Source organism: Aspergillus puulaauensis, chromosome 8 (assembly GCF_016861865.1).
Source record: "Aspergillus puulaauensis MK2 DNA, chromosome 8, nearly complete sequence".
In the NCBI taxonomy this organism is placed as follows: domain Eukaryota; kingdom Fungi; phylum Ascomycota; class Eurotiomycetes; order Eurotiales; family Aspergillaceae; genus Aspergillus; species Aspergillus puulaauensis.
The window spans coordinates 209,956-237,768 of record NC_054864.1 but is presented as its reverse complement, the minus strand read 5'-3'; the positions used below and the strand labels follow the sequence as shown (position 1 = coordinate 237,768).

General features: G+C 51.7%; 11 protein-coding genes across 11 annotated transcripts; 7 read left to right on the top strand and 4 right to left on the bottom strand.

The window, feature by feature from the left end:
• Window positions 1–103: 103 nt before the first annotated feature.
• On the top strand, window positions 104–2,274 carry APUU_80100A (transcription factor domain-containing protein; the record flags this gene model as incomplete). Its single annotated transcript, XM_041696343.1, has 6 exons — window positions 104–185; window positions 234–288; window positions 335–1,313; window positions 1,368–1,474; window positions 1,543–1,838; window positions 1,913–2,274. 6 exons carry the CDS (start codon window positions 104–106, stop codon window positions 2,272–2,274), a joined length of 1,881 nt encoding a protein of 626 aa, XP_041561983.1.
• A 27-nt stretch (window positions 2,275–2,301) lies between these two features.
• APUU_80099S (Zn(II)2Cys6 transcription factor) lies at window positions 2,302–4,244 on the bottom strand (the record flags this gene model as incomplete). The annotated part of the gene is made up of 5 exons (XM_041696342.1): window positions 2,302–2,879; window positions 2,925–3,199; window positions 3,250–3,879; window positions 3,971–4,042; window positions 4,132–4,244. 5 exons carry the CDS (start codon window positions 4,242–4,244, stop codon window positions 2,302–2,304), a joined length of 1,668 nt encoding a protein of 555 aa, XP_041561982.1.
• Window positions 4,245–4,634: 390 nt separating this feature from the next.
• On the top strand, window positions 4,635–5,192 carry APUU_80098A (SRPBCC domain-containing protein; the record flags this gene model as incomplete). The annotated part of the gene is made up of 2 exons (XM_041696341.1): window positions 4,635–4,694; window positions 4,761–5,192. 2 exons carry the CDS (start codon window positions 4,635–4,637, stop codon window positions 5,190–5,192), a joined length of 492 nt encoding a protein of 163 aa, XP_041561981.1.
• A 266-nt stretch (window positions 5,193–5,458) lies between these two features.
• APUU_80097S (cytochrome P450) lies at window positions 5,459–7,179 on the bottom strand (the record flags this gene model as incomplete). Its single annotated transcript, XM_041696340.1, has 4 exons — window positions 5,459–5,653; window positions 5,705–6,456; window positions 6,509–6,709; window positions 6,804–7,179. 4 exons carry the CDS (start codon window positions 7,177–7,179, stop codon window positions 5,459–5,461), a joined length of 1,524 nt encoding a protein of 507 aa, XP_041561980.1.
• A 513-nt stretch (window positions 7,180–7,692) lies between these two features.
• On the bottom strand, window positions 7,693–8,302 carry APUU_80096S (uncharacterized protein; the record flags this gene model as incomplete). The annotated part of the gene is made up of 2 exons (XM_041696339.1): window positions 7,693–8,193; window positions 8,243–8,302. 2 exons carry the CDS (start codon window positions 8,300–8,302, stop codon window positions 7,693–7,695), a joined length of 561 nt encoding a protein of 186 aa, XP_041561979.1.
• A 618-nt stretch (window positions 8,303–8,920) lies between these two features.
• Window positions 8,921–10,130, top strand: APUU_80095A (SDR family oxidoreductase; the record flags this gene model as incomplete). Its single annotated transcript, XM_041696338.1, has 6 exons — window positions 8,921–8,975; window positions 9,025–9,283; window positions 9,344–9,507; window positions 9,561–9,760; window positions 9,813–9,963; window positions 10,015–10,130. The coding sequence occupies 6 exons, from the start codon at window positions 8,921–8,923 to the stop codon at window positions 10,128–10,130; spliced, it is 945 nt and encodes a 314-aa protein (XP_041561978.1).
• Window positions 10,131–11,803: 1,673 nt separating this feature from the next.
• APUU_80094A (uncharacterized protein) lies at window positions 11,804–13,720 on the top strand (the record flags this gene model as incomplete). Its single annotated transcript, XM_041696337.1, has 1 exon — window positions 11,804–13,720. The coding sequence occupies one exon, from the start codon at window positions 11,804–11,806 to the stop codon at window positions 13,718–13,720; it is 1,917 nt and encodes a 638-aa protein (XP_041561977.1).
• A 675-nt stretch (window positions 13,721–14,395) lies between these two features.
• Window positions 14,396–15,545, top strand: APUU_80093A (uncharacterized protein; the record flags this gene model as incomplete). The annotated part of the gene is made up of 2 exons (XM_041696336.1): window positions 14,396–14,611; window positions 14,673–15,545. The coding sequence occupies 2 exons, from the start codon at window positions 14,396–14,398 to the stop codon at window positions 15,543–15,545; spliced, it is 1,089 nt and encodes a 362-aa protein (XP_041561976.1).
• Window positions 15,546–16,257: 712 nt separating this feature from the next.
• Window positions 16,258–19,761, top strand: APUU_80092A (GTPase-activating protein; the record flags this gene model as incomplete). The annotated part of the gene is made up of 3 exons (XM_041696334.1): window positions 16,258–17,059; window positions 17,110–17,461; window positions 17,508–19,761. The coding sequence occupies 3 exons, from the start codon at window positions 16,258–16,260 to the stop codon at window positions 19,759–19,761; spliced, it is 3,408 nt and encodes a 1,135-aa protein (XP_041561975.1).
• Window positions 19,762–20,548: 787 nt separating this feature from the next.
• Window positions 20,549–21,139, top strand: APUU_80091A (uncharacterized protein; the record flags this gene model as incomplete). Its single annotated transcript, XM_041696333.1, has 1 exon — window positions 20,549–21,139. One exon carries the CDS (start codon window positions 20,549–20,551, stop codon window positions 21,137–21,139), a length of 591 nt encoding a protein of 196 aa, XP_041561974.1.
• Window positions 21,140–21,706: 567 nt separating this feature from the next.
• Window positions 21,707–27,227, bottom strand: APUU_80090S (putative Rho guanyl nucleotide exchange factor; the record flags this gene model as incomplete). The annotated part of the gene is made up of 3 exons (XM_041696332.1): window positions 21,707–22,438; window positions 22,489–22,758; window positions 22,809–27,227. 3 exons carry the CDS (start codon window positions 27,225–27,227, stop codon window positions 21,707–21,709), a joined length of 5,421 nt encoding a protein of 1,806 aa, XP_041561973.1.
• Window positions 27,228–27,813: the final 586 nt, after the last annotated feature.

Here is a 27,813-nt window from a genome sequence, read left to right as displayed (position 1 = left end):
TCCCCATTACTCCTTCTCACCAGCCTGACTGTATCTCATCTCAATCTAGATTACAACAATGGGGATGGAGATCATCTCTTAACCAAACTTTCCCGTCTTTAATATGTCGCAGAGCCAATGGCAGTGTGGGCTCTGTTCTACACAATTTACTCGCGCAGAACATCTCCGACGGCATCTCAGGTCTCGTATGTCGCTTTACCCAACAACAAAATCCTTTCTAACTAGTGACATAGATGAGAACAAAAGACCGTATGAATGTAGTCTCTGCCAGCGGTCTTTCACACGACGGTATGCTCTGGTCCATGTCCAGCGGAATGAGTCTGACTATCAACAGAGACGCGAAGACTCGTCATGAGAAGACATGTAAAGTGCGGCACAGCGAGCAAGATAGTTCCTTTGGAGATGCAGCACAAGCATCTGCATTCTCCATACTGACTCCGACCGATGGATTCGATAGCATGTTTCAAGGGCTCGGGGATGAGTTTCTAATGAATGTGCCCTCTCCGTCTGACTTCGCTGCTCTGGACTGGCTGTATGGGACACAGATAAATCCCGACGGTATAATAACCGCAGAGAGACTGGACTTTCTAGCCCGATTTACTAGTGAGAATGGAATGGGGACATTTCTTGACCAAGAGACCCTGGGCGAGCGGCAAAGAATTGTTCTAGAACACGAGAACACCAGCGGCCATATAGCAACATGTGTCGGGTCCGATGTCTCTGGGCCCTTCTTTTCTCAGACAATCGAGCCTTCAATGCTCCATATGGGCTCGGGGGACACTGACTCCTTAACTGCGAGAACATTTGAGATCATCCATCATTTCCATTCCATCGCCACTCGAAAGACAGACAAAAGCGTCGTGAGACTATATTGGACAGATGAGGTTGAATCTCTGTGTCACTCGTTTTTCTCACCGAGCAATATCACCCGCTTCTTAGGATATTTCTGGTCCCTGTGGTATCCTAACTGCCCATTCATACATCGTGCATCGTTCGATCCCCACTCGGCACCGCCTGCTCTGCTCTGTGTCATGCTTGTAATCGGTGCATGTCTCTCTCCACATCCCGATGATGCAGACACAGCAAGGATGTGGCTTGATTGCGTGGAGGAGCTAGCCTTTAGCGATAGCTCTTTTCACGAGGAATCTAACTCTGTCCCATCCCCTGCTATCCTGGATCAATATCTTGAGCGGAGGAAGAAGCGTCTTGAGTGTATCCAAACGACGTACCTTGTCTGCTCGTTGCAGAAGAGGGAGGGGTCAACTGAGGCGCGGGATAGAGTGCGGAGATACAGGCATGCTACTATGGTGATGGTGAGTCTGTCGTGACCTTTGACCGTGCGTCGGGGAATCTAACTGAAAACACAGCTTGCAAGAGATATTGGGCTTGCAACGGCATCGCATAGGGGTCTTAGTTTAGATAGTCCCTCAGACCCATGGTGGCGGCAGTTTGCTATCGAGGAAGGGTTAATCCGGTGAGAAGCCCTTCTTTAATAATACACTACCAGAGAACTTCATAGAGACATACTAATCATGAAACTAGGACGATAACATACGTATTTCTCTTCGACGCAGCCTTCACAATATTCCACAACTCACCACCCCGAATGGTCGTCTCCGAACTCAAAATGGAGATGCCCTGTCCGGAGGCCTCCTTCCAAGCCGAATCTGCGGAAGAATGCCTTGCTGCCCTGGAGAACTGGAGTCAAACAATATTTTGGAACCGCCATTTATCTATCGTTGCTGTTGTGAAAAGTCTCTGCCAGAAAGAACTGGCGGCTGAAACCGTGGATGAGTATTCTAAAATGGGGACTCTGAATCTATTTACCGCTGTGCAGTGTATGTTTAATCCAATCAAATGCCCGGGTATTTACCATGAGGGACAGCTGTTAACTGATTAATTGGGGAAGCAGGCATCCACTCGCTAACATTCCATCTCCAAAACTCTATCATATTCGAGTCGACTCTGTTACCGGTTAAAACTGGATTAGAAAACTGGCGCCGGCTATGGAGCAAACGCGAACCCGAGGATAGGAATATCCCCAACCGCCCAGACACGCTATGGAAGAAATTTGGGCACGCCAGCTACTCCGCAGAGTTATGGCACCTGGCGCGGATTATCGTTGAGAAGATTCGGGACGAAAATGCTGATGCTGAGGAGGACTCGGCTCCTATGCTTGAGCACCCGAAGAAAAAATATGACAATACCGATATGACAGATGTGAATGGGCTAATTATGGAGTATCGGCGGTTGAGTTTGGGAGGGGGTATTTGATGTTTTGGATTGCTTGTATATCTGGTGTCATGATGGCCGAAGGAATCGCCACGAAAGGTCATGGGGAAGTGGGAACATCATATCATGGATGGCATCCTCAGATGCTGCAGTTGGGACTTTACCAAGTGATGGTTCAGAAGAGTTGTTTCTCAACGCGCTCCATCTTGTCCTGTGGTGTTCTCGGAATGCACGAAGACGTGGTATCGTTTTGGTGAGAGCATCCGGAAAGCGATATTCTGGCTGTCCATCGTGTTGGGCCATCGCCTCCTTCTCTATCCCGGCGATTACTGTGTCAATTTCCGCGGAAAGGTTTGTAATATTGCGCGCATATTCCGAGCCCCAGCCTTCGCCAGTAAAGAGAAGGAGCTTGGAGGAAAAGGTTCCGAGCGCATGGGAGTATGCCGCGTACGCCGGGTATGGAAGGTTTGGGTATTGTCGAGGTGGGATGGACGAAAATACATCGAAGAATGTCCTCGTCGTGGCTAAACATGATAAGAGGACGTTGGCATGCTCTGAGTTACTTGCAACTTTGGTCAAAAAGTCGTCTTCCAGAGCGATCTCATATAGGCTGATTTCGAGATTGTGGTATTGCAGAAGAAGAATAGCTGATAAGGCTTAGCAGGACCAACTAGAAAGGAGGCGGTACATACAGTCATGTAGGGTATTGGGCGGACATGGTTTGAAATGTGGCAATTCTGCCTCGACAGCCTTGATGAGCGTTGGTATAGGGGTCGAGGGAAACCCTGGGGGGTCGTTCTGGCTACAATGTATACGTCTGATAATGTCCGAGAGACGATGTAGCCGCACCATACGAACCAAATAGAGATCATTTGGATGTTCCGCCGCCTGTTCAATTGCATGGCAGCATTCCTCAGTATAATCCATGTATTTCATAGGATCGATGTCGCCGTAACATATTGAAACTCTGCACTATTAGCCCTCCATAACTTCTGGGAAATAAGAGGTGAAACATACATGGCACTCATATAAAAACACCCAAGGTACGCCCGCCGTTCATCCAGCGTGCGATGCATAGTCTGCCTCTCGTAGTCCGCTGGAAAGCTTTCCAACGGTAGAATCGTCTTCACCGAGCTCGGCCTGCGATTTAGGCCTAGATCACTCAACATCGCCAAAGACAAGTGGAGAACATTGCGTATTTGAGATCCCAGCTCAAGCTGAAAATGATACCACCCTAAACAGACCAGGAGTCCTTGTAGGAGGTCTAAACCTTTCTCTCCCAGAGTCACGATAGCAGATCCGATATACTGTCGGACACCATGCGCCATGTCCAGCTGCCGTTGTGTATCATCAAGACATGACACCATAGCCATCGTACAGAAAAGAAAGGGTTTGCTTCGTCGTAGTTCTGAGGCTGTTGCATCCGACGACACAGCCACAAACGGGAAGTAAGGAACCATTTCTGTTTGGAAGTTGTGGAGCATCCTTTGAGCTTCTTCGTTACTGGTATCGGCGAAGATACCTTGTCTGATTATAGAAGTTGCACTGCCTCCTAGACCATCTGCGCTTGCGTTCAACAGCGGCCTAGGTGAGGCTGTAACCACAGCCGCCATGTCGTTTAGTTTCTCCTCTAGCCGTGCGACATCTCTGAAAGCAAAGGATTCAGCACACAAGTACAATACCTAAGGGCTGCAGGTACTACTGCAACTCAACCGGGATAAATAGAGTATGTACATACGACGGCCGTGGACCCACCTGTTTATGCACCCCAGGCAGCTGCATCGCGCAGTCTTTGTTTAAGCGAAGACATCTAGACCGAGCTTAATTAGCTGCATACAGCCTGGACCCAGATTTTTTAAGGTACTGTGTTTTTAACGGGAAATACTAGGAAATACTAACCGCTTACACGCGCTCCCCTCCTGCGCCGTGCCCTCACATCGGACCTTTGCATGTGCACAGGCCCGACAGGCCTTTGGTTCTCGGGTGCGCGGGGGTCGGTGTTTTCGGGGCATATCTCTCGTGGCTTAGCATCGCAGATCCAACACAATACAATTAGCCTGCGAGAGGATTGTGATGGCTGACGTGCCGACGGAGTCGCGGAGGACGATATCACGGGGCACGGAATTCCGTGTCCCTTTCGACCAATCAGATGCGGGCGCTGGACAACTCCAACATGGGGGCGACGGAGAGACGGCGAGCAGCCTGCGATGGCAACGAATATTTAAGTAGATGGGATTCCCTGTGGGATTGGAGCTGAAATTGTTATTAAACTCGCAGCTACTTAATACCCTGTTTATCCTACTCGGTTTCTTATCACGGCCATCTTTGTTCAGCTCTTTTATCTTACTCTTTGGAAAATATATACTTCCTGCGCTTTATTCTCTCAACACGAACATTTCATAATGGCTATCGTCTCAACAAGCATCGAAATTGCTGCATCTCCAGCTACCGTGCGCGAAAAGGTACTTTACATCCATGTCCACTCCATGTCCAATCCATATCTATAACCCCAATTAACTCCACTGCAGTTCCTCGACTTCCCCTCTCTCCAAACATACAGCCCAACCGGCTTCATCCGCTCAATCGAGCCCGACGGCGCCTCAACCGCAGCAAAGAACCTGAAAGCAGGCGACAAAATCCACGTTACGGCAGGCTACGGCAAGTGGAAATTCTCGCCTCTCGTTGAACAGAACACCGAAGAGCTGTTTGGCTGGCGGGGCTCGGTGCCGGGTATTTTTACGGGGGCGCATGCGTTTCGATTTGAGAGCGTTTCCGACTCCGATACTACTGGGGCTGAGGCTCGGACGAGGCTTGTCCATGAGGAAAGGTTTAGTGGGCTGTTGGCGGGACTTATGGGCGAGGGGTACTTTGGGAGTTTGTTTGGGATGAGGGAAGACACGAGGAAGGGGTTTGAGGGGTTTAATGCGGATTTTAAGAAGTGGGTTGAGTCTTCCAAGTAGGTAGGCTGATGTATTTTATTGATATGGGGCTTGTTGCTGGGTCGTTCTTGCTTCGTTTGTTTGATATACTCTGTGCTTAGTGATACCTACCTTATGGACATGTTCCTTCCTATTCTGACAAAGTACCTTTGTTGGTTGCACCTTCCGAGTATTGTAAAATCCCTGAAACTTCGTGAGGAAGGTGCGATGGATCGGCCGTTCCTTCCTATGTGTCCCTGGTCTGCGTGCAGTTGCCTTCTAAGCTAAAAATACCTTTACAGGCTCTTTTATATCCCAACAGCCTTGTCCCGCCGACGAACCTGTACCTCTAAGTCGGTCGGTTTGACGAACCAATGGTTCACGGTACTCCATTTGCGGTTCTCTGTAGTAAAGTCGAATTCACAGATGATTCGGGGAATGAGTTTCGACATTTCTAAGATGGAAATGTGCTTCCCGAGACAAGTTCGAGAGCCTAAGCCAAACTGTGCGAAACTATTAGCAAGGGCTTTAATGTATGAGAAGAGTGAACATACCGGCATATACATCTCATTCATAACCTTCAACCTCTCAGGCTCATTTTCCGCCTCGATCCACCTCTCTGGTCGGAAGGTCTTTGCGTCTTCAAATATCGTCTCGTCGTAGTGTGGTATCCATGCGTTGACGCCGACGACAGTGCCTTCTGGGAAGAAATGGCCGCTGATTTGTGCACCGCCCGCTGGTACGACGCGCCAGAAAGGGAGCCCTGTTGCACTATGCATACGGAGGGCTTCTTTCATGACGGCTTGGAAGTAGGGCATTTCTTGGCTCTCTTTGAAGGTGACTCGTTCGCTGCAGAGGCCTTGAGCGGTGTAGTCGTTGATTTCCTGACGTAGTTTGCTGAGGACGGCGGGATAATGCAGAAGGTGGTACATAATTGAGCAGAGGCTGATGGCTGTTGTATCTGACCCGGCGATAACATTCGACAGACCCATCATGAAGACGTGGTAGTCTGTCACCTTTTCGGGGTCTTTGTCTCTGGCGAGGGTCATCTTCTCGAGGAATGTTTGGGTTTTCAAGGGGCCATGCTCAACGTCGCTTTTCTTCTGAGTGCTGTGACGGGCAATCTTTTCCTGCACGTACCGCATGATGTATGCTCGACCGCCTGCACCAGACCAAGCAAAGCGACTCAGGGTCCCGAACAACCGGGGATGCCACTCATGGTATATTCCAATCAAGGAGCTATAAGCCATTAGGTTCTGGAGGGCGCTGATAGTCCCGTCAATATCGTGGCCCTTGTCGAGGAAGCCTATCAAGTTAGTATATAAATACCACAACAGCACTGTTCTGACCAAGCTCACCAAAGCGTTGCCCATAAGTAATCTCCCCAATAACATCAAAAGCATAGAACTGAAGCCACTCCCCAAGATTGAACTTTGCGTCTTGCTCAGCGAATTCACCCAATCTCTGGAAGAAGACATCCGCGCATTGGTCCACAAAGTCCTCGTAGTGCACCAGCGAGCTCATCGAGTACAAACTCGAAAACCGCTTTCGAGTCTCACCTGTTACATAAACGCGAATAGATTAGCATGCTACTCACCCTAACTATCTAACCTTAACCCTTGGTACTCAATGAGAAAGAATACAGTAACCTACCATGCCTCTTGATATTCCTATCAGGGAACAAAGTCCACCGCTCGGGATCCGGGTGTTTCCAACCCTCATACCACGCGGACTTTGCGAACTTGGTGCCCGTCCCGTAGATCGTTTTCAACGCAGCCCGGTCACTGATGCTATAGTGGTCTGGGGCGATGCGCACGATAGGCCCGTATTGGTTGTGCAGACGGATGTTGTCGTCTTCGAAGTGCCCGTTCCATAGACGACGGAAGTACCAGAGGCGTGTGAAGCGCGCCCAGAATGGGCCTGGGATGCACTGGAGGGTGCGTGTGGTGTAGGTTAGGTAGAGGAGGGACATGAAGTAGCGGGTTATGAGAAGGATGGGCGCGAGAGTGAGGAGCGTGAGGATGTGCATTTTGAAGGTAACAGTGCTTGATTTTGTGTGTATGTTTGATGGGAGTTGCAACGGTTCTTTATAAAGTAGGTACTGGACTGGAACAAGCTTGCAGATCGTTGGTTGCTGACCCCACCCCCACCGCCACTGCGGAGATCACAGCGATGCAAACACTCCGCACTAGGTATGTGATACGTAGTACTGTAGTATGTTAATGGTAAGCAGTGTTGGGGAGATAAGAACTAACCAGCTTGGGTCTGTACTGGTTACTAAGTGAAGCCGGGCCGAGGCTAATGATTAGAAGCTGAGGTTTGACCATTCAAACACCGTATAGATATATTTCATAATTAAAGTACAGATATAACATCATCATAAGCGTAATATGCTGAGGAGAGTCACAAAATTATCCCCGGAACAGTCAAAAACGACAGAGCGGGGATCGTCCCGGATTTACTTCCTTCTCATAGGGGTGCGGAGCTTTCACGTTTGAGTAAAGGATTACTGGCAAGGCCAGGTAGTTGAAGTACCCCCATATTAAGAACGGCGGTCACCCCAGAGACCAACAATGCCCATTGAAAGAGCCAGGCCGGAGAAGAGCGCCCTAACGCACTGCAAGCGGCGCTCAGTTTCCATTTCCTTCCGCACAATCTCGCCGTTGACATTCTCCTCCGACTCAACGACCACAATGTCATCTTCCTTCTTTTGCGACTTCGCGGAGAATAGAGATGCGTATCCAGTATCTTGTACAACGCTGCAGAGCCAGGCCTTGATGCCGCTCTCGCGGTGGAACCAGTAGTCGACGCCGTAGGAGCCGACGGTCGACATGACCACCATCCAGACCAAGTATGGGTGTTTCCGGTATCGCGGTGAGATGCCGTATGCGAAGAGGAGGCATATGTTGGAGATATTGGCGAGGCGAAGACCGTGCTTACGGTTTAGGCGCTTCACTTCGTTGAGAGACTTGGAGGCGTTGGCGGAAGTAGAGAGGAGGCTGAGGGAGGGTACGGTGACGGCAGACGCGGAGTATGATAGACCCTACGCAGTAATTAGTAGCGGATTTTGGGGTGGAATCAATAGTACGTACTGTTAAGAGGCCGAGGGAGACAGTTCCTACGAACTTGGTGACGGTGATCGGACACGCCATGGCGGAAAACAACGCGGTAGCACTGCGACTGAGCGCGACAAGATGTAAGGGTTGCGGATGGCTCTATTTCGTGGATTGCGGGTTTCGCCCTACAAACCGTGATGGAAGTCGCCTGTCGTGGGCCGGGGTCGATGGATACAGGGAGATGAACAAGCCGCGCCTGCAAGTTGTCTTTGATGCGGCGGAAAAATTGTTGGTGACGTCGCAATTGGCCTAAGGCATAAACAGCACGGGCGAATCAGCGCAGTGGATTTGGAAATCAATCGAGCACCCAACTGTGCGTTGGAGACGTTACTAACTGTTTGATTTGGATAGGTAAGTCGGATATCTAGTAGTCTTAGTGATACGAGGGCTTGTTTTAGATGTACCTGGTGTGAAAGTCGCCTATATACAGCACTTTTGAGCCGGACCAAGCGTGCATAATACTTATGCATTTTATGCAGTGTATTGATAACAGATCACTAAACTGATTAGGAGACCACCTCGGCAACCGATAACCGCGGCTCCAGACGGAGGAGCTGTTAGCTTCGAGCATCATTTAATTGCTTGACGTCCCGTCAGTCCTCTCCTAATCCACCCAAGCAACCATCTAAAGTCACTGTACTATCATCAATCAAAATGCCACTCCCCAAGTCCGATTACCTGAGCGACTCATGGAAGGATGGCCTGTTCAGTGAGTGACCTCATGCAAATATGCACGAACTTGAGCTAATGCCATGTAGCGAACAAGGTCGTCTTCTGCACCGGTGGAGCGGGCACAATTTGTAGCGCGCAGGTTCGGGCTCTCGTCAACCTAGGCGCCAACGCCTGCATTGTCGGCAGAAACGTTGAGAAGACCGAGAAAGTTGCACAGGATCTTGCCACAGCTCGTCCGGGTGCTAAGGTGATAGGAATCGGTGCTGTGGATGTGCGATCGTTCGATAGTCTCAAGGCCTCGGTGGACCGCTGCGTAAAAGAACTCGGAGCTATTGACTTTGTGATGTATGTTGGAAACTGCGCGACCGGTGTCTCGCTTGCTTGCTGACTTTGACCTGCGTCTAGTGCCGGCGCGGCGGGTAACTTCCTCGCCTCGATCAACCAGATCTCCGTGAATGCTTTCAAGTCTGTAATGGAGATTGATGTTTTGGGCTCATATAACACACTCAAGGCGACAATCCCACATCTCCTTGAATCGGCAAAGAAGCATAGAGTGGACTCGAAGTCTTGTATGTTGCTTTAACAATCTCTCTACGCCCGCTTTGACTTACATTTTTCACAGTGAAACCATCACCAGCAGGAACTGGAGGCCGAATCATCTTTGTTAGCGCCACACTGCACTACACGGGTGTCCCCTTCCAGGGTCACGTCGCAGTTGCAAAGGCCGGCATTGACGCTTTGTCTAATAACGTTGCGCTTGAATACGGACCGCTAGGTGTTACATCGAATGTCATTGCCCCGGGCCCTATTGCGTCAACGGAGGTTAGTTAGAAAACATAAACGCCGTTTGAGTATTATTACTAAATACTCCCAGGGTCTGGACCGTCTTCTCCCATCTGATAAGATGGAGAAGATCGTCAAGTCGCAGCCACTCGGCCGGTTAGGCTCTGTTCGAGATATCGCCGATGCGACTGTTTACCTATTTGCGGACACTGGCAGCTATGTGAGCGGCCAGATATTAGTCGGTGAGTCACCATTGCTCCCTTCTTGAGTTATAATACTGACTGTGTTTGTAGTGGACGGTGCCAGCTGGCGTATCTCTTCTAGCGTTGGATCAGCGGACTACCCCGACTTCCTGCTGTCAGGCGATACGTTCGATAACGTGAAAGGAAAGAAGAAGTCAAAGCTTTGATTCAGATTATAGTCTGTTTCTGGGGCGTTGGAGTATGATAACTTTTCCTTTGTCCAATTAGAAGATATATACAAACAATATAAGGCGGAGCTTTGTTGACAGCGAGTGGTATAAAGCCATATTTCGTCCTTTGTTAGAGGACATGTTCCAAGATGAATGGACAGAAAGAAGCCGGGACGAAGCACCATGTATGTGTTAAAGGGCCATAACTGTATCGTTGAACCCTTTCATTGTCACTTCGTACTTGCGAGAAGTATAAGTAGAGATGCATTCCCATACGCGCCACATTCTCTGACCGAGTTTCGAAGTCCTACATAACCTTCTCAGCCCTGATACTAGCACGGTTGTATAAGTCAGATTATTATGAACCCTTTTTGACATGGGCTGATAGTCCTGATCAGTGGAACATGGACGACATCTCTTACGAAACCGGCTTCGAGAAATTTGGGAGCTGATAGCGCTTGCTAGGGATATGGTCGGCGAGGTTCTTATTTGCTGAGACTTGGCGCACATCCTGGTATGGAGCCTGAGCTCACCTGAGTATTCTCGAGGTATGCCGCTTTCCTGAACCTACTCGAGGCTAGTGGGGGGAGGTATGATATTCTTGGTGCGGATGAGGACAATCTTGGACACGGGGATGGATGTGGCTAGTTATGACATGCGATGACATCGGCACTTACAGTCAATTCTGGGTGTAAACTCAGGTATTCTTTTGGAGAATGATTGATATGGAGGAGATGTTTGTATGGGAGGGACAGGCGAAGGAGTGTGGAGGATTATTACTTTACTTAGTCTCGTCTAATCATCTTCTTTCTTTCTTCATAAGCTTTCTTGATCGTGTATCCCTTCCGTCCATACTTTTCCTCTAAACATTGACACTTATGCCATGCCGACTACGCTGGGCTCTTTCCATGGAAGCAGGTTTAAGAATACAGCAGCGAATAAGTATGCAATGACTTATATAACCGGTTTTGGGAAGACGAATAGTCATCGAATTCGGCATGTTTGGCCTCGGATATACAACAAGATACCTGCGGAATTTGACAAGCTGGTGGCATACTATACAGCCTAAATCATCTGCTACTCCGATAAAGGACCTGGAAACGCACCTCTCGCATTTGTCTTAGTGGTCGAGAAGCTGGGCAGTGCATCGAGACGACAATGCCTATTTGACACCATAACCGAGCTGAAACACCCTCAGATTCACCTCAGCTTGAATATCCAACTCTCTGCAAATTACAGAATACAATAGAGCAAGGTTGGAACGAAACCATACAGCTGAGTACAAAGACAGCAGTAAAGAAGTAGTTGAAAGAAGCCGTAACGCTGAAAGACTGAAGTGCACTATACAAAGAACGAGGCAGGACTGGTTTCACAGCCGATTCAACAACAGAGTTGTTCAAATGAAGAACAACAAAGACAGGTTTGACGGCCCTATGTCCTTGTCCTCGAGGTTATATAAGCGCAGACTCCCTTTTTGGTTTGGCTCCTTTCCTTAATTCAAGAATCCAGTTTATCTGAGTATCGACAACCCGTCCCACCCCGGCCCCAACCGCCATATATATATATATACATATATATATTTATATATAAATAATTCGCTCAATAGTATACAGCATATTATATACATACGATATACATCGGACCCCACAAAGGGCACTTTACGACCCAATATGGTTTACGGTCACAAGAGTGCAATCAGGGGCGGGGCTGTGCCCTACCCCGAGATGTCAGCGCGCGAGACTGACCATGGCCAAGCAAGTGACGATGACGACCCAAAACTGATGATGGAGAAGAATCAGTTTCGGAAGAATGTACAACACGTCCTTTTGGACAAGACCACGACGGCTAATCAGAAGGTCGAAACCATGACCGGCTATCTGACGGACCAGCAGAAGGCCAAGATGAAGGCCGAGGCACAACTTGATGACGCGCAATTGCAGAACGATCGACTGAAAAGGGAATCGGAAAGCCTCGCGGAATCCTTTGACGCGGCATGCGCCGAATTACAGAACGGTGAGGAGAAAATCAAGCAACTAGAAGAGAAGATAGAAGCCATAAAGCGAAGCCAGCAGCCCGTGGCTACGGGCACGGTTGTGACTAATGACGATGAGTCCCAAAGACGCGAAGAGCTGGAACAAATGCTGAATGACAGACTCCAAGAACGGAATGCTAAGATTGCCCAACTTGAGCAATCATTAGTCGAAACTAATAGCAGACTTAAGGAATATCATGCGTACCTCCAAAAGGTCACCACTGACGCGAACCGCTTTGCTGCAGCATATGATAGCCGGGCTAGTGGTCTGGCGATGGATAATATGAAGCTTCGAGAGCAACTGGAAAGAATGGTGAATCTGGTGACAACTCTTCGTGCTGCTGATATTGGCAGGTGGAATCAAATGCAACACCCCGCGAATATCGGACCCGATGCTCTTTTACAGCAGCAACAAGAATGGCAGCGGCAACAGAGGCAACCGGCCCGTGTTTCCAGATTGACATATGGAACTGTGGATAGCAGCATGAGCGACGCATCCGACCCCGACACGAAAATGACTACTATTCCTGAGAGATATAACCCCCCGGTCCTGACTCGGATGCGACGGCGACTGGCCCGCGTGAAACCAAGAGCTAGACGAGCTGGATCCCCAGTGCCGCGGGCGGCACGGCCAGCAGAATGCAGGAAAGGGTACGCAGAGCGTCGAGCCGCGAGCACATACCTCCAGTACCGAGACGGACCAGGTAAGGATGATATTGATGTTCTCAAGCCCCTGGGCCGGAACAATGTAGGCGCAAAACAGCTCCCACGCAAACGCACGCGCCTGGAGAAGGGAGTCGAAATGGTCAGAAGAATGGAGGCGGTTTCCCAAGTGCGCAAGCTGCCTCGTATACCAAGGAGCCTCAGGCCTCCTCGCATGGTGCCCAATGTTTACACGAAGAGAGACGACGCGGAAATGTCAAAACTCATGGGCTCGTTTTCTATGTCAGACCCGGTAGTCGAGTCGACCGCGGTCCAGACGGATTCTGACATTGCATCAGCAAAGCTGGAGATCACTGTACAGTATGCGGATCCTTTCCTGCTCCGCTCACATCCTATTCCCCGCAGAAATCACAATTCGACTCCTTACTATCTCAACCGGAAACCCAAGCCACTCTCCGGAAACGAGAGGGACAAGAGAGTAACTCGCGCTTCAGACTGGAATCTGGGACCCGACCCAAAGGAGAGATGCCGAAAAGAAGACAAGAAGGGGAAACCCCAGCAGGTGGTGAGGTACACAGCTGAACCAACTGTCATCCCAGATGGAGACAAGCCGATAGGATACGACTGGCCCCTTGAAAGCGGCGACAAAGCGTCGGAGTGGTCGTTCAACTGGAGCCAAGTGTTAATTGTCATCCTTCTCTTGCTATTATTTTTCAGCAACATGGCGAGACCAGAGGACCCGATAGTAATCTGGAAGGAAGTGAATAAGAACCCCCAAAACATTGTCGCCAAACTACGCACTCCAGTGCGAAGTGATTCCAGAACAGCACCGACCATAGTTGATTTTGAAGTTGCGAGATGGAGTGATATCGACCCGAGTATATTGGGATAACAAAGATGTGGCCCTATCGAGGCATGTCGGTGAAAACCACAAAAAGTGTTAAAATTATTAGAATTCAAAAACATTCCAAAGCTTCAAGATGTCGTTCAAGTCATTCTGTAGAGGAGCAGTCCAATGACCCAATCCGGACTAGCGGCCAATCTCCCGATTCCCGAGATCGGGATAAAAATAAAACAGTGCGTCAATGCCCCATCCCAGCGCTTGACTGCGCAAGCCCAGCGCATCATCTGGAGGGGTAGAGCCTATCATCTAACTGCAGACGGGACTCTACTGTCAAGCGTAGATCCGAACGGCGCAGTTCCCAGTCTCTGACACCACTGAAACTTGATGTTGCTTGGAAGTGCCAGCCTGTTTGACACGGGCTTTTGTAGTCGTCAGCTCTCCACCCCGGCGAGTGAAGACAAAGCCGGCTAGTCCCAGAAGGGAATAGCGGTTGCGTCAGCCTTGGCCGTTTGTGCACGGGAACGCCCCCCCGAGTCTCCGTATCTCAACTCCATCTGATACATTATTGCGTCTCACCCACCTTTCCATCTCTTTTGCCATCTTCTTCATCCCACCCACGCCTTTTCTATCGCCTGTAAGGCTTTTGACGAACTTTTGAGAACACCCTCTGCTCACCTTTGCCTCTCTTTCCTTCTCATGCGCCTTTTTTAAATCGTTATCGCCATGACGCTCCGTTCGCTTCTTCTTGGGGGCGCCCTCGCGCTTACCAGCGCAAACGCCATGCTGGTTGTCCCAGATGTCGACGCTGATGCCGCTGTCATCCCTGACGATGTCGCTCGTCTTCATCCCATTCAAGCCCAGGCGGCACAGCAGCAGCAAGTTGACCTTGCCTGCGCTGAGTGCCCATTTGCCATCAAGAGTGGTGACGAAACCGCACTGGTAAGTTCCATCCTCTCTTAAGATCGAAAGTCAATCGAGTTTCGCAGACTAACGGCCCCAGTCACTGAAATTTACTATCGATGATGGCTTTCTTTTGGCCAACGACCGCCAAATCTTCCCCCCTGCCCCTCCATCGCCGATCGCGGCTGTTCAGCGTCACGTACAGGATGACGAAGAATCCGAACCCATCCCCTTGGGCTACGCCGTCGAAATGATGCCGCTCCCGTCTCCCCCAGAAGAGCCATTTGACATGGTGGAAGTTCGTTTCACTGTTCTCGACCTTGATGGCTACCCCGTTCCGTTGGACACTATCGCCATCACTCTTATCCACGATGCCGAAGGCACCTTATACATGGCTGGAACCGAAATCGAGGAGACTGCCGACCATGAATCCTGGAGGAAGTGCAGTGGAAAGCCCAAATGTCTGAGAAAGTTCCTGGTTCACCGCATCCACTCAATGTTCGCCGCGGCCAAGGAGCGCCTTACCGGAATGTTCAAGGGACAGGGTTGTGCCGATGCTGGTGGACCCCCTCATCCTCCCTTCCCCCCGCACCACCATGGTGACTTTGACCGCCTCTCGCCCGCTGAGGGACATCGTGGTCACCACGGCCCTCACGGGCCTCACCCTCCTCCCCACTTCAACCACAACTTCCACAAGACCTGGGAACGTACCCTGCACCGCGTTATGCGCTTCATCGTGGTGCCCGCCATTCTTGGAGTTCTGGCTGGTCTCGCCGCTAGCGTTTTGGGTATGCTGGTCGGCCAGCTCGCCGTCTTCATGTGGCAACGCTACCGCCGTACCGACCGTAAGGAATCGGCTGAAGAGGGTTCTGTTACAGAAAAGCAAGGTCTGATGGGCGGGTCGACCGATGATCTACCCCCAGCATACACTGATGATGAAATTGTGGCCGAGCAAACTGCGGACAAGGCATAAATGATTGGCCGATGATGATGGGAGTAGGCGTCACCTGAAATGGTATGTAAAAGATGTGAACGCCTGAATGGAGGCCGGGGCTCTGGCTGCTGGACGGGAAGAGCTTTGGACGTGTGAGCTTGGTTTCGCAAAGAGTAACCTTGACATGGTTTCGTGAACTCGGATTTGATTTGTTCTCTTTCTCCTTCTGACTGCCTCTTGTTATAACATTTTTCTTGGCCGTTCCCCATCCATTCCCTAGTGTAACAACGAACCAATCTTAGTTATCCCTGTACCTTAATTTCTTCTATGATATATTTTTATGAAAATAAATTTGACAGCAAATACCACGACTTTTCACTGATCTGTAAGATGCTTATCAGATTGGGGGTGTTTCAGCGCCCTTACATCACGTGAGGGGAATTCGGATGCCTGCCAGGGACGATCACGGCTTGAACGACCCATTCCCCTCTTCCCGTTTAGACAACCACCACTCGAGGTGCTGTACCCAGTCGCAGACCGGGTAGAAGATCCGAACGATGCTGCGCTAACGTTATACAATGACCTTGAATTGTCTGATGACCATCTGTCGGCTTGCGTCCAATCCTAGCGTTGCCCCGAGTGCACTCTAAGCTCCGCCGGGCTGAGCCTCAGCTTTACCCTACCGTCGAGTACACCCGCTCCCCCCGACCCCTTTGCAGTACCTGCGCAGGCCGGTCATCCTTCCGCCAAAATGATGCAGTGGACATCGCTTGTACAGAAAGCGCAGTCCTTCATCGACCCGGCAAATTTCAACATCTCAAACCTCACCTCGTCCTCCGACCGAAACCCGTCGAAAGCATCCCTATTCCGCCAGCAATTCCGCCTTCCAGACTCCCAGAACCCTCTACAAGAAATCACATCAGAGCTTATACTCCCCGTATCATCTTCAGCTTCAGGCGCCCAATCACGGAATGTTGACCGTGGCGGAAACAGATATACCGGCAGGCTACATTTGAGTGAGCGGTTCATCTGCTTCTCAACTCAACCGACTAGCTTTGTCCCATCATCAACTCTCAGCGCTTCGACCCACTGGGCCGGCCAGACCAATGGCACCGGACCATCGGGCAATGGGTTCACGATCCCTCTGTGTTCGATCCGCCGGGTGGAACGATTGAATAGTCTTAGCCATATCTTCTCTCTCGCATTGACGACCTGGAACGGTGCTCTGAACAAACAGCAGGCACCTGGCTTTGCTCCGCAGAGATTTACCATCGAACTGGTCGGAAGCAGGCAGGCCTGCGAGCGGTTTTGCGATGCCTTGAAGAAGAATCTCCGCGACTCCATGAAAGAGATTGAGAATCTGCGGTCGGTGGTGAATGATTGCTATTCAGAATATCTGCTCTCCGGCGCCAAATCGAAGAGCCAGACAACCGATGGCGCCGAAACGAGACCGCCCCCCGACGCTGGGTTAGGACTGCTCTTCCGCTATCCGGGAGACGCTCGTAAACTCAGGGATCGAAGTAAGATGAGACTTTGGGGAGAGTATTTTAGAGGTATAATGCTTGCGCGTGTCTTTAAATGACCCTGAACTAAACATTTGCAGAAAATGGACGGAATGCTATGTTGATACGACAGCCCACCTTCCACAAACTCATTCGTGTTGGTCTTCCCAACCGGCTTCGCGGCGAGATATGGGAGGTCGCATCTGGTTCTCTAAACCTGCGCCTTAGGTCACCCAGGCTATACGAGCAGACCCTCGCGAAATTCGAAGGTCAAGAGTCCCTGGCAATTGACGAGATTGAGAAGGACTTGAATCGTAGTTTACCCGAGTATGCCGGTTTCCAGAGTGAAGAGGGCATAGGCCGTCTTCGGAGAGTCCTTACTGCATACAGTTGGACGAACGCTGAAATCGGCTACTGCCAGGCCATGAATATTGTTGTTGCAGCCTTATTGATGTAGGTCGCCGAGTCCCAATGTTAGTATTGGTGCTAACCATACTAGATATATGTCGGAGGCACAAGCCTTTTTCCTACTGTCTGTTCTGTGTGACCGCTTGGTTCCAGGATATTATTCGACCACTATGTACGGGACCTTGCTTGACCAGAAGGTGTTTGAGTCCCTTGTTGAAAAGACTATGCCGATTCTCTGGGAACATCTCGGCAAATCTGATGTCCAGCTCTCTGTTGTTTCCCTTCCCTGGTTCCTTTCTCTATACATCAACTCCATGCCTCTGGTCTTTGCCTTTCGAGTGCTGGACGTGTTCTTCTTGGAGGGACCGAAGGTCCTCTTCCAGGTTGGGTTAGCTATCCTTCGAATTAACGGGGAAGAGCTCTTGGACGTCCAGGATGACGGCTCTTTTATTTCCGTCCTGAAATCATACTTCTCTCGCCTCGATGAGTCGGCCCATCCACGATCGGAGAACCCCAAGCTTCGGGCTATCACTCGATTCCAAGAGTTGATGGTAGTGGCTTTCAAAGAATTCTCCCAGATCACCCATCAAACGGTTACCGAGCAGCGTGAGAAGCACAAAGACGCCGTTTTGGACAACATCGAAAGCTTCGCCAAGCGTACATCTATCCGCAACCTTGGCCCCGATAGCAAGAAGTTGAACCTAGAAGACCTAGGAGCGATTTATGACCGCTATTACGAAGTTCTATACGACTACCAACAGAGACAAAAAGTGATTGAAGAGGAGAAGAAGCGGCAGGAGAGAAAGAAATCCGAACGGGTTTCCGTAATTGGCCCTTCGCTGGACCGTGAGGTTGGCCGTGTCGGCCTTGGTCCTAGCCCAACTCACATGGACTACGATGCATTCCGAGAATTCCTTGCTGCTACCGCTAAGTGGGCTATAGCTGATTCGCCTGGGCCCTCTCGGAAAGAGTCGAACGCAGATTCGTACACCGGTAGCTTCAGAGGATTTGGACGATCACCAGCCTGGAACAACAGGCCGGCGCCGGCAGACCATGAGTTCATCCAACGCCTCTTCCGTAAGTGGGCGTCTGATCCAGCCGATGGGTTGAACTTGCAAGATGTTGTCAACGGCATCGCACGCCTTAAAGGACCACGCGACATTATGAACAACATTAGTTACTTTTTCGACCTGTATGACGACAGCGGCGATGGCAAAGTTGATAGAGAGGGTATTCTTCGCATGTCGGAAGCGCTGCTCTTCCTCTCCCGTCGGGGCTTCGAGGGGGCTATTACTCCGAGTGAGAGCGTTGAAGAATTGGTCCCTGGCAGAGACGGCGTGGAACAAGAGAAGCTCAGCACCGGTGAACGGTTCTTGGGCAGCGTGAGCTCTTTTATACGCCGGTGCTTTGAGTATGCCGATCCTACCAACAAGACTAGCCAGGAGGACAAGAAGACAGCAGAAGCCACCGCAAAGCTTGACTCATTTAGCATTGGGGATGATGATGATGATGATGATGAGGATCTGATTGACGTTGGTGAAGACGTGAAGTCCAAGTCGTCTACCCCAACTCCAGAGGCCAAAACGCCGGAGACAACCAGTGACGAACCGGTGGACAATACGAAGCATACCCGGAGTGCGTCCGAGTCTGCCAACCCTGCCCTGGACCCGAACAACCCGCTGCACATTACGCTTCCTACGTTCCGAATGGTTGTTTTAGCCGACGAGTTACTAGAGCAGTTCTTCGACTCCTACTTCCCCCAGTCGTTCCATCTCTCCCAGCAAGGAACCGCCGCCGCGCAGCTCCCATCGCTCTCCTCCAACCTTACAACCTTCTCTAACCTTGGTGCTGCTAAGCCCCAGCTTGCCGCTTCAGGTGCGACGGTTGCCGGAGCCTCGGGCGGTATCGTGCCACCCAACAGAGGTCTCCGGGGAGTCCTCGACAACATTGTGACCGATGGCATCCGCATGGCGGCCGAGGTGAAGAAGCGAATGGACGAAGCACAGCGCGACCTCGAACGCAACGCGCTTAATCGAGATGAGGAGGACGAGGAAGATGACGACGAGGATGTGATGCCGCCCGGCGCGGCCGCTCCGCCTATGGTGGGCGGTATCTCCTCGTGGGGCGCAGGGGCATACGGAGCCGATCCGGAGCGCCGTAGCGTGCGGGAAGCGGATCGTGATCTCTTGGAGGGTGCGGAGGTGGTTAATATCCGCGGCCGCGAAGACGCGTCTTCATCGCTGCTGGATGATAAAGAACCGCACCACGAGAGCGCTCAGCATGAGCATTCTGACTCGGGGCGTGATGATAAAGTTGTCAGCAAGGTTGTCGAGTTTGAGTCATGATCGCTCATCCTGTCTTTACCCTACTCCGCGAACCGATTGTTCTGTTTACTCCGAGATTCCAGAATAGCGCTTGTTATCTAGTTAGATAGTTTCCTGGAAGATAATGTACCATTCATCTATGTTTGAACCGAATCCGTAGAACACAAAGTAGAAAGTAGACTGTGTGCACTCCTCAACGAGCACGACATCACCCCTCCACACGCGGCTCCGACGTATTGATAAGTGGAGGATCTCGCATTCTTACTCCGTTTCCAGCAGCCCAGCCCCGTTCCCCTTCCGTCTCCACAGCGACTCATCCAATGAAACATCCAGCGCATCCTCTCCCCAACCAGCCGGGGCCCAGACTCGGGAGGCATCCCGGTCACTGGAGCGGAGTAGCCATCTCCAGGCTCTCCTCACAGGACGTGAATCTCCGTGTTACAATGCCCTCAGCTTACCTTTCCCACTTTCCCACTTTCCCGCCTTCTTTCCCTTTCTTCCCCGCGTGAGGGGTGCGTAGTTTCTGTGAGTGGTTTCTGATGAGGGGGTGATTCTTTCGTGCTTGGCGGCGGTTCGCGTGGAGATTTATTCACTACTGCCTTGAAGACAGAGAGGGGTGGAAGGAGGAAGGAGGAGAGAATTGGACCAGGAGATATAGATCGAGTATAATATATAATAACCCCCCGAGAACCTTGGTAGCAATCTACTTCCAAGTTCCTCTTCCAAATCCATCCATCTACCAATCACATTATACCACACCATACCATACCTGCCATATACCTTACTTAAGTTAAACTTATTCTATACAATGGCCGCTCCCTCCCTCCACCCGCTCGTCGACAACGGCGTCTCGCAAGGAAAAGCCAACTTCCCAGGCGGAACCCTCTACTGCCACTGCCCCTCCAACAAAGTCAGCGTGAAGCTCACCTCCGACGTCCTCCACAACCACGCCTGCGGGTGCTCCAAGTGCTGGAAACCCGCGGGCTCGCTCTTCTCCGTGGTCGGCGTGGTGCCCACCACCGCGCTCTCCGTCACAGCCAACAAAGAAAAACTGTCCATCCTCGACAAGAGCGCGCCGATCCAGCGCTACGCTTGCACGGGCTGTGGTGTGCATCTGTTTGGGCGTATTGAGGTCGACCACCCGTTCAAGGGCCTGGACTTTGTGCATGTTGAGCTGAGTGAGGGGAAGGGGAAGGAGGGGTGGCAGGGGGTGCAGTTTGCGGGCTTTGTGTCGAGTCTTATTGGGCAGGGATTGGAGCCGGAGCTTGTCCCGAGTGTGCGTGAGAGACTGGGCAAGTTGGGACTGCAGAGTTATGATGCCCTTAGCCCGCCGCTGATGGATGCTATTGCGACGTTTAATGCGAAGAAGGACGGCGTTGTGTTTAAGGCGTCCATTTAGATTATGATATGATATGAAGACGAATGGTTGTTGGTTGTTGGTTATTAGTGAGGGGTAAAATGTTATAGCGAGGGTTTCTGTTATGTCTCCAAAAGAGGGACGGGGAGCAAATGAAAGCATTTTACAGGTGCATTTGGTCTCTGCTGCTCTTTTGCAGGGTTGTATAAGTTTCGTAACTTGGCTGTGTTCCCTCACTTGGATTCAAGGGAGATGGATATTTAGGCAGGAAGGTACGGGGTATTTGCCAAATACGAGATAAAAAAGATAAGTAGAGCTTGAGTCATTGAGCGAAGCATAGTATGTACAATGCGAGCATGCCGCAACTCAGACAGTCATTCGTGAAACATAACACGCCAAAGGGTAAACAAAGCTGGGTATAGGTAAGGTGTCCAAAATGGAAACAAATGCATGTAGACCGCAGGCGTGTCTGCCTTCCGCTGGTCTGTTGTCATGTCGTATAGATAGATAAGTAGTCGTGATCAGAGCAGAAATTAAAGCGAAATACAACTCTAAGTAATTTTGCAATGCGTAAAGGGCAAAGATTATAAGGAAGTAGAAAAAGGTTAATTAATCCTTTGACCCTTCGTTTTCAATCAGTTCAAGGACAACTAGGTTCCGCGGGTGGTCAGGATGCTGCATGCAGATTTTGATAGTGCGGCCTTGGTTGGCCAAGGTGGCTCCGTTGGATGAGCCGCTTGAGAGGTTGACGGTATCGCCAGAGCTCGTGGGGATGCTGTTTGCCCCAGAACCAGGGAAGCGGCTGCCGTCGTCAAGGCAGACAACGTTGTGGCCGGGGATAACCTGCCGTAGACGTCCGTTCATGGCATTGCGGACTTCCACAAAGTCCTCGTTGAAAAGAATGAGGAATTTGCCATATAGACAGGCGGAGTGTGCGCGCCCGACAAACTCCAACACCACACTGCGTGATACGTCACCATGCTGGTTGACGTAAACGGCACACTCGGTGTATGTGACAAGGAACTCTGCGTCACTGAGACGGAACATGCCCAGCGGCCGTAGACCGGTGATCCGTCGGGAAATCTCGTTGAGGTGTGTTTGTGCTTCCTGCGCCTCGGTGCGGAACTCAGGGACAGACCAAGTCTGCTTCTTGTCCAGTGTGAGAATTTCGATTCCTTTCTGTGTCGAGATTGCGAGCGATGAATGGAACAGGTTCATGCCATAACTCTCCGCAGGGATATAGAACTCGTCGTACTCGCGGAAAAACTCCGTCTGCGAGCGGCGAGAACTGAAAAATCGACTGCGGCTCGTTGCCGACTTTTGCAAGACCGGCTCGAGAATCTAATACATGTCAACAAATGCCAGTCAATGTAGCCGGGGACTAAACAAACCTTGAAGGTCGACGACAGACCGTCCCGCTTCTTGTACATAACGAGGGTGCGGTCTTTCATCTGTCCTGCCGCGAAGAAGCCCACTTCTCGATTCCCGGAGAGCTTCTGCGGCGCTCGCCGCGCGGAGTCACTGGTTGTCTGGTTATTCATGCCGCTCGCTGGGCAGACAACATCAAGGTGGTATGCAATCAGTGACCTGTCCGCAATCAAGAGGAAAACGTTAAACTCTTCGAAAACGGCGATTTGAGTAACTCGTGCCATGGCAATAGCCTGTATTCGTCAGTAACTTGTTGAAGTAGATATCTGTGTCGTTAACTTACCCGAGACCAGCCTCTGGGGTCATTGTACTCCGAGATGTAGACCCCATAATCAGTCCCGATGGCGCACATCTTGCGACCTGCGGGCTGTTCGAAAACAGTGGCACAGTGGACCGCAGCACGACAAATAGGTGACGGTCGAGAAGACAAGGGATAGTTCTTCTCAACATCCTTAACTGCGCGATCGAGCGGCGTGCCCTTGATAACCGCACCGCTGGGTGGTGGAGAGCTATCAGAGCTGGCAAAGGCCGTGTCCGACAGAACGCGAAGACGGAAAGGCTCTGCATTCTGTGCGTACAAAGACGCGGCATGCTTTGTTTTGGCTTCGGTGATCTTATCGCACCAGTCCTTTCGGTTTTGCGGTGACGGGGCGTATAAGATGTAGGTTTCATTGAGCCCAAGATGCTTGACTTTGAAGGGATATAGAACCTTGTCGTCTTTCGAATTTTCGAGCACCGTGGTAGGGACGAACCCCTTGCCTGATGTGTCTGTGTTAGTGTGTGCTAGAGCGCCAGGTTGAGCTCCTGGGGCCGCGGCAACCACTCCTCTGACAGCTGATTTCACGACAGGTTCTTCATGAGTGCTCTCCAGTACCAAGAGATCCATTGGAATGGGCAACTTGGATACATCATAGCTCTCATGTTTGATCGTCCGGGCGGTATCCTTGGTAATGGACAACTTGGCCAGTACCAGGAAATGGTCGAACAGAATTGCATGGGTATCGACCAAAAACCGCGTCCGGAAGCCTGGCCGCTGCAAATCGCCACGGTATACGACTTCTCGGCCCAAGAAGTCCAAGTTCAGCTCGACGCGCTTTCTCATGTCGGGTCGTAGTTGCAGCTTTGTGGCTAGTTCCCTCAGATCGATCTTCTTGCCCATCTCGCCGACCTTGTTGTCGCACTCCAATGCGACGATTTTGATTTCCTCAATGGCTTGAGCTAGGTTTGTCTTTTCCTCGGAGTCCTTGAGCATATTGCGGTGAACAGTGGACAAAAGTAGGGTGTATCGTTGAATTCGAGTAATAGGAGCTTTCAGGAAAGTATCCCAGCTAAGACGGTTAGAGAGTTTGTGATCACGAGCAGTACTAAGGAACTGGCGGAAAACAACGTTCCTTTCAGCTTCCTTGCGAATAAGGTAGTTTGCGTGAGGGAATGTTTCGGCATAGCTGATATAGACGGCCTTGGCCTTGCGGATCCATTCTCGGAAGATATCACTGAACCCGGCAATAAACGGACCCTGTTCTTTCTGACGATACTTCAATTGCGCCAGGAGGTAATCCTCATTGACCCTCTTCACAGCATCTATCTTCCCAAACACGTCGTTGAGGAATTTGCTTGCACGTTTTGGTGGGATGATCGAGGGTTCCGAGTGGGCAAGGCGATCACGGTAGAGTTCTCGCAGGACATCAAGCTGGCCTATGAAGGAATCCTCGGTGGTGACAATCTCGTGTAGATTGTTCTGCCGGTCAATCTCCTTCTTCGGGTGCGCTTCCAGGATTTCCTTTGAAACTTTGTAAAACGTGACCCAGTCCTCCACCTTCTTCTCAGGTTCCATGAGCTGCGCCCTCAGATTCACCTTTCTGAGAGTTCGCATGCAGTGATGCGAGTAACAGCGCCCAACAACCTCACCCTCAGTCTCCTGCTCATGCAGCACAGGAGAGTAGCATCCGGTACCGGTGATTTGGAATAGCACGCCGGACATCATTCCATGACTGAACTTGACCCATTCTTCCTCCTTGACGAGTGCTCCCTGGTCGAGCATGTTCTGGACGACGCGCGCAGCGAGGGTCTCGGCATCCGCGATGTTCATCGTCGGGACCTTGTGAGTAAACAAGGCAACTATCGCATCAATGACGGCATGCTCTTTGAGGTCCGTCTCATCCTCCGTCAAGTCTCTAATCCAAGCAAGAACAGTGCTGAGAGCCCAGGGTTCCTCGCAACGACGGAAGTCCTCCGACGACAGCTTGGCGGGGTGGAACTTCTTGCGGCGACCGGCGGGGATTATGGGCAGGTCAAGGGGAATTGCAGCAGCGGCGGTGTCCACCATAGATGGATCCAGCTTCAGCAAGCCCTGCCGCAGCATTTCCTGCTGCTGTCTGTATTTCGCCTTGTCCGCATCGGTCTTGGACCTGATTGGCGGGTCAGCACGAGGTCCAATGGGATGAGTCGTCAACGATGTAGACCGGGAGAACTGGGTGGGGCTGGGCGCGGTCACTGAATATGCGTCTGGGGAAGGTGCAGGGATGTAGGTGGGTGAATACTGTGGAATGTCTCCGAAGTCCTGGTGTCGGTATGTGCCGGCTGGGAGGAGGTGGGGTATCAGTGTTGCGTTATCGACGGGTTCCTGGGGAGGTGGAGGGAGTGGCCGCATTCCTGGGTGGAAAAATAGATCCCCAGGCTCGTTATCACCGAAAGAGCCTTCGCTCCCCGAGTGCTGTGACTGCCTGCGCTGCGACAAAGAGCCATCCGTTTCGTCCCCGTAATCGAAACTCATCCGGCGGTTATGCGCGCTTGGTTCGGACAAACCGCCAGTGCCTCCTGCATCGACTCGCGCGCTCGACGGTAGCTGAGGAAATGGGAATGCGTAGTCATCCTCGATCGGGGGGTAGTCATATTCATCAGAGTACTCCGCGCGCTCTTCGCCCGACGTATTGGAGCTGTGCCGGGAACCAGAGGTCGTGACCGGATGCTGGGTAGCGTAGTCGGAGTCTTCGCCGTAAGGGCTAATGCGCGGCGCTGTATCATCATGCGAAGAATGCCTCGAGTAGCTCTCGCCGCCATGTGGAGGATGCCAATCCGCACGAGTAGTTTGCGCCGGCGAGGCAGCCGAAACGGAGGACCGTTTGGGAAGAGTGCCGGTCGTCGGTACAGTCGATTCTCGCCGTGTTCGCTCCTGCAGCCGCTCGGCTTGAGCGCGTTCCTCCTCATCAGCCATCCGCAGCCAAGCCACGCCGGCCTCTGCCTCGGCATCACTATCATCGCTGTACGCATCATAGTTTACATACTGCCCGGTGGCTATTGCTACACTTCCATTCGTATGGGTGTGTCTTTCATCCGGAGAGAGGTGGACAAGATCTGCGCCTGGGGGATGGGCCGAGCCTGTTGATCCCGATCGGCCAACCTGGTTATGTATGTCGATATGAAGTGGCCTTTGATTAGGCTGGTAATCATTGCGCCACTGATTCTCCGGGATTGCAGCCTGAATTTGGTTAACGAGATCGGCATAGCCGGCGGACTGATTGCCGGCTGCACCGTTCGTATATCCACCCGATTGCTGGCTGTCGTCGGTTTCATCTGGGGGCCCGGGAAGAGGACGTGCCTGAGGGTGTCGCGTCAAGGTGTCCGTTCTCCGAGGCGGCTGACCTTGGTGAAGCGGTGGCGTAGGAAGCGACCGCCCTGACAGACGGAGTGGGCTGTATGGCTTGTCGTAATTATCGCCAGATTGATGCGCTGGGGGCTGCGGGGGCTCTTCTTCGACTGGTGGTGCCCGGCCAGAATCGGACAGGCGAGACGGATGGGAGATGTGCGAGGGAATCGGGACCCCTCCGGCGTAGGTACGTGAATTATAAGAGGTCATACTGGACAGCGATCCACCAGACGTATAGGCTGTGCTTGGTGTGGCTGGGGAGGCTAGACTATAGGACGAAGTAGCGACGGAAGATTGGCTAGATTGCTGTGCTTGAAATCCAAACTGCGTGCCTGGCGAAGCGCTGGAGTATGGCGGGATGGGACGACTTCCGTAGGGGTGGTCGGGTCCGCGAGGCGGAGGGGGAGGAGGCAACGAATGGTGCGAAGAGCCGTACGGGTTCGGCGAAAGGGGAGTTTGCGCGAAACTCACGCTCGGCTGGCGTTGTATCGTGGGAGATCCAAGAGTGCCAATGTTTGTCGCCTGGTAAGCGGCCGGGTTATACGGTTGATGGGTCGGCGATGTACTGCTGTTGTTGCGGTAGGAGGTAGAAGAGGAGTATGAGAGCGGGGAATATCCGGTATGTTGCTGCGAAGCGGTGGCAGGCAAGGCATACTGTTGCGGGTTATATGAAGTTTGCGTTGGTGACAGCGGGTTCGCAGACGTATTATACTGGTGTTGAGGATAGCCGGACTCTGTCTGGGCGTGGGCTCGGGGCGGCGAGTTGGCCGAAGGGATTTGGGAGTACCGGGGGTCGGCGTAGTCGTCGCGCACAGCAGCAGCTAGGCTATGAGTTCCTGGATGCTCGCCGGGGCCTGCATGTCCGTATCGATGGCTTGCCTCCGCGGGCCTCAAGTTGTGGGCGGGCGGAGGAGCAAAGAGACTCGCGTCATCCCCCGCGTCGTAACTTGGCATTCTCCGGAGCGGCGGGTTGGTGGAGGGAGAGGTGTAGGCCTCATAGCGCTGCTGGTCCCCGGACTGGCCGTAATGATGGTTGCCATTGTGATAATTCGCCATGCTGCAAAGGGACCATCGGCCTGGTGGGAGGAGTGAGGTGTCAGAAGCGGGCGAGTCGGTCGCAGGAGCGCTGGTTCATGTCTCACTCCAGGGCGAGGGCGGAGGCGGAGAGGAAACAAATGGGGGAGGATTCCGACTAAGCGAGAGACAATGGAGGCAGAATAAAGAATAAAGAAGCAGCCACGAACAAACAAAACAGAAGCAGCACGGGGAAGTCAGCGAGCGAGCGAAGGACGCAGACGAAGATGAGGTGGAGGTGGTCTGTGTCCCAAAAGGCCGATTCAGCCTCATCGCACGTGGCCAGGACGGTGTCGAGGGATCACTTCAGATGGCACAGAAACATGCCATAAATATATGACAGAAGATAGCAAGTCTGGCAGGACAGCTCTGAGAGAAATACTGAAGGTTTAGAAGGGTTATTCTGCCAGGGATGGTGTGGCTGTGAAACTGTCGCTTATGCCGTTGCCCATCGCCCATCGCCCATCGCCCAAGATGGCAGTGCTCCAAACACTCTTATTCAGCTGCCACTGCCATCATTGATCTTGGTTTTATTGCTGATGCAATTGTTTCAGCTTCTACGGTGTAT